The following is a 9,140-nucleotide window of genomic DNA, read 5'->3' as shown; positions in this document are numbered from 1 at the left end:
AAAACAATGACAAATTGATAATGACAACTGCATAAAAATAAAAATGTTATACAAACTAAAAAAAAAAAAAAATTCACACTTACCTATATTGACAATAAATAATGACAACTAATAATGAATTATCATGTAACGATTTCAAAATATGAAAACTCATAGAAAGAAATTGTAAAACTTCATGTATTTGAGTGTTTTTTTTTTTTTTTTTTCTGGTCTTGATAACTCAATATATTCAAATTCTCCTTTTATTAAATTTTGTTTAATTTAAGTTTCTTAATCATCGTTCTTAAAAAAAATAAAAAATAAAATTGGAGCTGCCACTGACTTAAACCAAAATAACATAATAAGACATATAATTAATATAATTCAACATTGATCATTGGTAGGTCCATCTTCATTAGCCTTTTACCTTTGATGCGAAGGATGGCGTGTGATAATGGTGACTGTAAACAAGATGGACGGAAAATGAAAGATCCACTACCATACCATGATAGATAAAGATAGAAACATTATTGAGAAGTTGGAACTAAACTAATGTATGATCTTCCAATCAACATGTACAACTAAAAGGAGCTTCGGTGTATGAGTTTAAAACATGTGATGTTCAAGCTATCGTGCGAAAGGGCTCACATTCAATGCATCCCCCACAATTCTTCTCTAAGCCACCTTAGAAACTCAAAATCAATCAGTGCTTGATCACTTTCAAATGATAATAATAGCCATGTCAATATGGTGTGGCATTATTTTCTTAATTTGGCAAGAAAAATTACATACCTTATGAGGAAGCATGGTGGTTTACTCAAGCTACACATGTAACCCAAGAGTTTTCCAAAACGATTGTTACAAGTTCTTCCATTTCCCGAAGTCTAATTGGATTTAAATAACCGTTTAATTGATAATACAACTGATATTAACAAAGATTGCTCTATCAATTAGAAATTTTGAACAAAATGTCTAATGACAACAAATTTCATAATTGTTAAGATGATTAATTATGATTGGTGTATAATAAAAGTATCAATGGTAGTCCAGTAATAGTGTTATTCACAGTTTGTCACCTTATTAAGTTATGAAATTTGTTGTGTTTGTAGCATTGTTATTAGAACAGATGAGGATGTGCGGATGTGATTTTACTATATGTTCACAGAATGAGAGGCTTTATGAATAGATTTTAACTCTTATGAAATGTTAGGAACATAAAGGCTTCCAAATTCACCCGTTAAATGAATTAATTCCTTCGCTGAGCTATTCTGCGGATCAAAACATTACCATAGCAGCTAATGAGAAACAAGATTGTGCTTTAATCCAATATTGGTAAAAAATCTTTACAGTTTCATTAATTAATTGTAGCAAAACTTGAAACCTCAAATTTGAGATTTGAAACATATATGCTGAAAATATAAACACAAGTTTTGTGTTATGTGGAAAGAATTAAACCTAGACTCGACTCCTGCATGGCACGTTTGCACCAATTTGGTACATGGTCCACAACAAATTATTACCAATAATTATGCACTTTGAAAAAACTAGAAACTAATCAGCAAATACAACAAATAAAGAATTTTTTCTTCACAATTTCAAAATGACCGTTTGAGATTCTTGAAATCTACAGAGTCAATGCATTCCAAACCAGCCCTGTAAGGATTCAACAATTTCATAAGCACAGTTGCTTTCTCCTTTGCCTCATCACCATAACCAACCTGTAATACTAACAACAGCTTCTGAAAGGCACCAACTTGAAGAGCTTCTACCAGAACTCTCCCTTCATCCCTTCCTCCATATTTGCAGAGCTTCAAAAGAGCAGAAATTGAATACTCAGTCGCCAAGTCCGATACCCGCAAAATCTTCTTCACCAAGACTGGTACGGTTAAGGCATTACTTTGAGCCTCTTCTCTCCCCTCTTTGCAGCCACAGAGTTCATCAAAAGCACCCAAAGCCTTCTCGCATATGCTTTTGTCTGAGTCAACAAGAATCTCTAACAATAAAGAAACCAAACCGGTCCTAACAAATGTTAATTTAATCTTCTCACTTGAACAAGGAAAAGAATTCAGGTGGAAAATTATCGTGAGGGAAGCTTTTGTAATAATTGGACAAATTTGCTTTCTAATGAATTCAACTAGTATTTCAATCACCCCCTCTATGTCTGAAAGCTTTTCCACAATGTGCTGATCACAAGAAACAAGCTCTTTCAGTGCTACTATGGAATTTTGCTTTGGTGAAAGATCTTTGCACCTCAAAAACCAAACCATGCAACGTAAAGAAGCTTGTGTTCCAAAGGATCTTTGGGCTTCAACATCAAGTGGAAACATCCAATTCAGTGCACACAAAATCTCTTCCAACACAGTTGCATTTCTCTCAACAGAGTCATTTGCAAATGCATCAAACGCAGAAGCAAGTACAGCAGCTACCCCATTCGCAACGATGCACCTCTTATTTCGTTCACTCTCCCCACCCCATTTTTCAATTTTCTGCACCAATTCCAAGCACCTGTATTGATCCAATCGCCGCGCTGAAGCTGCAACACTGAAAAGAATCTCTGAGATCTCAACTGGGGAGACTGGGATTCTCGGTGTTGGAATGCGTTCAACTCCAAAATTCTTTTTCTCCACGCACCAATCTTGGATCATTTTCCTAAGTGTGTGGTTAGGAATCTGATCAAAATTCCTCAGAATCTGATTCGTTGCTGGGCACGTAAAGTTCCCGGCTTCAAGCCAGGTTTCAATGCTTTCACGATCATATGTTATCCCAGAAGACAATGTGACAGGATCCTTCATTAATTCAAGTGATATCGGGCATCGAAAATGATTCGGGACCACGAGCTCTACGTCAGGATGCTTTTTACCAGCATGGCGAGCGATTTTCCTTCTTCTCCAACCTAAAACCATTCCTTCAAATCTGAGAATACCAACTAAGAACACAAAGAAGCAAAAGAATTTACTAATTTTTCTTCCTGTTTTTTTTTTTTTGGGATGGAAAACTTGTGGGTCTAAATGGGGTTTATAAATACTTTATGTGCGTGTTGTGTTTAGCTTTGAGGCTTTTAAACACGGTGTGAAACTTCAAAGTTCGGACCTCGTAGCATAGAAAATAATTCAATAGAGAAGCATTCAAAGAAAAATTGAGAAAGAATGAGTTTTTGTTTAGTATTAATGAGGTTTTGAATATTGACCGTTGAAGGTTTGAAAAATATATACATGAATCCAACCGTCAAAGGGGGAAAGGGTAAAAGTAAGCCCTTTTGAGTTCAAACCCGCCAAGTAAACGAAGGACATGAGCTGGGGTTTTAGAGTTTTGACGCATTGACCAAGACTCCATCATCCTAGTCCAAATATGCACCCCCAAAGCTTAATTAATTAATATGTGTGATCAAAGTCATAGCCATCTAATTGCATCAAGGGACCTTATGTGGTAATTTTCTTGACTGAACACGTTATATAGGTTTGAAGAATTCTATAAAATCAATGTCTATAGACAAAAAAATTTGACAAAATTTCACATCTGCAATTGATGTGATAGATTGTTAGTGATAGATAAAAAAAGATATGGTCAATTATAACACTCATTTTCACAACTATTTTATGTGATAAACTGCAATTAGTTGTTTGTCATTTTTACATGGACTCACAATTTTTTTTACTACCACTTACAATCAACTACATCATATAATGGAGAAAATGGGTATGACATTGGTTGTGGTCCTAAAATAATTCAAAATACATTAGTAACGAACTCAAATGAGAACTAATTTTCACATCTTTCACAGCAGTTGAGTCTGTGAAAAATGTGAAAAATTGTGTATGTAGCATTGCTTGTATACAAAATAGTGTGTGTGTGTGTATATATATAACTGTAAACTATAGGTAAGAATCACGTAAATTTGGGACTAATAAAGAAAGGTAACCCCGTATTATCTGCGACAGAAATGCTGACAATGTTTAAGTTTTATCTGCTACTAGAGCAATTATCTGGAATTCAAATGTACATATATCTATGTAATGAAGGATTAATATGTTTTATTTCATAAGTTGTTTGTAATTAGCTGTACGCGTATATAAATTGACATGACATTTCTCATAATCTCCGACATGTTTATTACAAGATTGAAGCACAGCTCGGTCTCTAAATCCTTTCTTCGTTATTTCCTATTTCGTTTCCCTTCTCTTTTGACATCAATATAGCTCATGAGTTTTGTTTTCACGTTATGATGTTGGAGTTTTAGATCATCAAAAACAAAATTATGTTGGAGTTCTAGTGGAAAAATAAAAATAAAAATAAAGATACAGGGAATTCCAATTTGTTCCAAAAAGTTTTAATCATTATAGCTTGTAAATCAAACTTCATTTGAAACTTGGTTGGATAAACCTCCGCCATAGCTTTCCCAATGTATATCCTCAAACATTCGCTTTGAATAAAAATATCTGACTATTTAAACAACACCAAGAGTAGTGAAAATTATTTCTCCAATTTCCTTTTATTTTTAGTAGAATATGCGACACGTAATATTTATTTAATTTTAAAATGTCACATATCTTATGTTTAAATAGAAATTAGAGGGAGTAAGAGAATTTAATAGGAATAAATCTTATTCCAAAGAAATATGTCTATCTATAATATCAAAGTTCTAAATCTCTCGTTCATATTATAACTATCAAATTATAAAAAGAAAAAGAAAATTGAATATGCAATCTTATTAAACATTTAAAAATACAAACAAAATTAAAATTGACGATGACTTAATTAGTTTAAACAATCTAATGTGAGGCATTTTAAAAAATGAGTTTGTAAAATTGAAAAAATATGTTCTTATGTTAAAATTGACAAAAAAATTTATATGACTTGATGCAATTACTCATGCATTAAAAAAAAAATGATTGATGATGGCTTGATAGATTTTGATTTCCATCTTTTCACACCCAAAAAAAGAATAGTTGATTTCCACATTGGGCATGGGTAGTGTGATAATGGGTGGATAAGGGCGATCGACAATGGGATGGGTCCGATGGGACAAGAAGCAAATAGGGTTTGTTTTGTTTTGTAGGTGTGAGAGTAATGACTAATGATGGGTTGACTAGATATTTCAACAGGGAGACCCATGGGCCGTGGCAGGAAGTTGAAACCCGAAACGCGGATTCACAAAATGACACATTCAAACTTATCTTAAGTGTTGGAGAAGATGGGTTGTGTAATGTGTGTCACGTAACCGTACATATATGTAAGGGTGGCAAATGGGCGGGTTGGGTCATAAATGGGTTGGGTATGTAATTACTCATTTATCCATTTATGACCCGTTTATATATAAATTAATTATCCATTACCAACCCAACCCATTTAATTATTAACCCACCCATTTAACCCAATATGACTCAAATACTTCTAAAACTACTTGAATACTCTCTTAGCTTCCAAAATTACCAAAATACCCTTAAATACCTAAAATGATACAAATACCCCTACACTTCCAAAATTACCAATATACCCTTGGACATCCAAAATTATACCCAAAATCTCTAAAATGAGCAAAATATCCATGAAACCTCTAAAATGACCAAAACACCCTCGATATCTCTAAAATCACCATATATGCTTAAAGCCTACTAAAATGACCAAAATACCCCTGAAACTTATAAAATGACCAAAATACCCTTGAAACCCAAAAAACGACTAAAATACCCTCGAAACCTAAAAATTACCAAAATACCCCCGAAACCTAAAAAATGACCAAAATACCTCCAAAACCTAAAAATGACCAAAATACTCCCAAAACCCAAAAAAAAAAAAAAAAAAAAAAAAAAAAGAGCAAAATACTCCTGAAACCCAAAAATGACCAAAATACCCCCGAAACCTAAAAATGACTAAAATACTTCCAAAACCCAAAAAAATGAACAAAATACCCCGAAACCCAAAAATGACCAAAGTACCCCCAAAACCCAAAAAATGACCAAAATACCCCCGAAACCTAAAAATAACCAAAATACTTCCAAAACCCAAAAAATGACCAAAATAACCCCGAAACCCAAAAATTGACCAAAATACTCCCGAAACCTAAAAAAGACCAACATACCCCTGAAATGCAAAAAATGACCAAAATACTCGCGAAACCCAAGAATGACCAAAATAACCCTGAAACTCAAAAAATGAGCAAAATACCCCCGAAACTCAAAAAATGAGCAAAATACCCCAAAAACTCAAAAATGACCAAAATACCCTTGAAACTTGAAAATGACCAAAATACCCCGAAACCCAAGAAATGACCAAAATACCCCGAAACTTAAAAAATTACCAAAATACCCCAAAACCTAAAAATTACCAAAATACTTCTGAACCCTAGAAATTTATCAAAATAACCAAAAAATCTAAAAATTATTAAAATAACCCTAAAACTAAAAGATGACATAAATGCCCTCGTAACCTAAACATTGACTAAAATACCCTTAGAATCTAAAAGATGATCAAAATAACCCCGAAACCTAAAAAATTACCAAAATTCCCTTGAAACCTAAAAAATTACTGAAATTCCCTCAAAGCTTATAAAATGACTGAAAGACTCTTAGAACCTTTAATTTGTAAAAAATATCCACGAAACATCCAAAATACCCTAAACCTCTATTTCGGTAATTTTAGATGTTTCTGGTGTATTTTGGTCATCTTACATGTTTAGCGGTATTTTGGTCATAATTTGGGTTTCAGGGGTTTTTATCGATCATTTTTTTTAGATTTTGGGGTTATTTTGGTCATTTTTTAGGTTTTGGGGGTATTTCGATAATTTGTTAGGTTGCAAGGTATTTTGGTAAGTTTTTTAGGTTTCGAGGGTATTTCAGTTATTTTTTAGGTTTTGGAGGTATTTCGGTCATTTTTTAGGTTTATGGAGTATTTTGGTAATTTTTTAGGTTTATGGTGTATTTTGGTAATTGTTAGGTTTTGGGGTATTTCGATAATTTTTTTAGGTTTTTGGGGTATTTTGGTCATTGTTTTAGGTTTTGGGGTTATTTTAGTCATTTTTTAGGTATTGGGGTATTTCGATCATTTTTTAGATTTCAGGGGTATTTTAGTCATTTTTTAGGTTTAGGGGTATTTTGGTAATTTTTTAGGTTTAGCGTGTATTTTGGTAATTCTTAGGTTTCGAGTGTGTTTCGGTCATTTTTTAGGCTTTGGGGTATTTTGGTCATTTTTAGGTTTCAGGGGGGTATTTTAGTAATTTTTTTTTTTTTTTAGGTTTCAGGGTATTTCAGTCATTCTTTAAGTTTAGGGGGTATTTTGGTAATTTTATGGGTTTCGAAGGTATTTTAGTCATTTTTTAGGTTACGAGGTAATTTGGTAATTTTTTCAGATTTCAGGGGTATTTTAGTTATTTATAGGTTTCATAGGTATTTTGGTCATTTTTTAGGTTTCAGGGGTATTTTAGTCATTTTATAAGTTTTAGAGGTATTTTGATCATTTTTTGGGTTTTGAGGGTATTTTGGTCATTTTTAGGTTTTGGGGGTATTTTGGTAATTTTTTGGTAATTTTTAGGTTTATGAGGTATTTTGGTAATTTTTACGTTTTGGAGGTATTTTGGTCATTTTTTGGGTTTTAGGGGTATTTTGGTAATTTTTAGGTTTTGGGGGTATTTTGTTCATTTTTTAGGTTTTTGGGATATTTTAGTCATTTTTTGGGTTTCGGGGGTATTTTGGTTGTTTTTTGGGTTTTGAGGGTATTTTGGTCATTTTTTAGGTTTTGAGGGTATTTTGGTCATTTTTGGTAATTTTTAGGTTTTGGGGGTATTTTGGTAATTTTTATGTTTTGGGGGTATTTTGGTCTTTTTTTGGGTTTCGAGGGTATTTTGGTCATTTTTTGGGTTTTGAGGGTATTTTGGTCATGTTTAGGTTTCGGGGGTATTTTGATCATTTTTTGGTAATTTTTAAGTTTTTGGGGTATTTTGGTCATTTTTTTGGTTTTGGGGGTATTTTAGTAATTTTTAGGTTTTGGGGGTATTTTGGTAATTTTCTTAGGTTTTGGGGGTATTTTAGTCATTTTTTAGGTTTTGGAGGTGTTTTGGTAATTTTTTAGATTTTAGGAGTATTTTGGTCATTTATTAGGTTTCAAGAGTATTTTGGTCATTTTTTAAAAATTTAGATTTTATGTTGTTTGTTTAAATTTTAGATGGGTTTAATGGATATTAGTGGATTTATCCATTTAGACCCATCTTATTAAATAACAAAATGGGTCTTTACCCATTTAACACAAATATTCAAATGGGTTGGGTTAAGAATTATCCAAATAAGGTGGGTAATGGGTAGGTTCATGGATATGGGTAAAAATTGACACCCCTAATGTTTAGCAGTCACGTGATTTTGTAAAAGAATTTTGTTGGCATGAACCATTATTATATCAATTCTCCACGGTCTCAATCACATATTATATTTAATTAGACCTATGTAAACCACGTATTGTATTACGTAGTCGTCTTGTAGGAAGGAGTTCAATGAACTCTTAATACTTTTCCTTGAAAGAAAAGTAAAGCAAAAACAAAAACAAAAACTTAAAAAGATAAAAAAGAAAGAGTGGTTGGATCGAGGTTCTATTTAAACTATGGTGGGTAGGCCGGTGATAGAGTTGAGGAAGTATGAAAAGTTCAAAATTGATTTGGTTAATTGTATTTTCAAGTATGAGTTTTTGGTAATTTCTCTTATAGTTGAATAAGTGATTTGGGCCCATTTGGTAGCCCTACTTGAGCAACATTTTTCACATTTCAAACACACTTATACATTTTTTCATACATTTTTTCACTCACGCGTATATCAAAAACACTCAAACAACATTACTCAAACTCCTCTACCAAACACCCCCAAAATTCAAAACTTAAGTATCTATACCAATATATATATATATATATACACATGAGTTTGTGCTTATTATTAAGCTAGATTAACTAATTAAATGTAAACTTAGTTCATTTATTTCTTGAACTAGTTTGAAGGTAAAATTAAAGTTCTTAGATTTATTTTTTTTTTTTTAATTTGGGAAAGGTTTTGCTGCATAATAGGTTATAATAGGTTATGTAACGTCCCAGTCACCAAAAAAAAAAGGGTAATGGTCAGATTTTTTTTGGGCCACATGTGCCCACCTACCCCATTTAACCACCACCACTCATCTCACAAATATCT

General features: G+C 32.5%; 1 protein-coding gene across 1 annotated transcript; it reads right to left on the bottom strand.

The window, feature by feature from the left end:
* Positions 1-1,306: 1,306 nt before the first annotated feature.
* LOC112004323 (U-box domain-containing protein 21) lies at positions 1,307-3,091 on the bottom strand. The gene has a single exon (XM_024036551.2). It carries the CDS (start codon positions 2,880-2,882, stop codon positions 1,575-1,577), a length of 1,308 nt encoding a protein of 435 aa, XP_023892319.2. The 5' UTR covers positions 2,883-3,091; the 3' UTR covers positions 1,307-1,574.
* Between the last annotated feature and the right edge of the window lie 6,049 nt (positions 3,092-9,140).

Source organism: Quercus suber, unplaced genomic scaffold (genome assembly GCF_002906115.3).
Source record: "Quercus suber isolate HL8 unplaced genomic scaffold, Cork oak 2.0 scaffold_114, whole genome shotgun sequence".
In the NCBI taxonomy this organism is placed as follows: Eukaryota; Viridiplantae; Streptophyta; class Magnoliopsida; order Fagales; family Fagaceae; genus Quercus; species Quercus suber.
The sequence above is the reverse complement of the archived record's forward strand: the minus strand, read 5'-3'. Positions and strand labels throughout refer to the sequence as shown.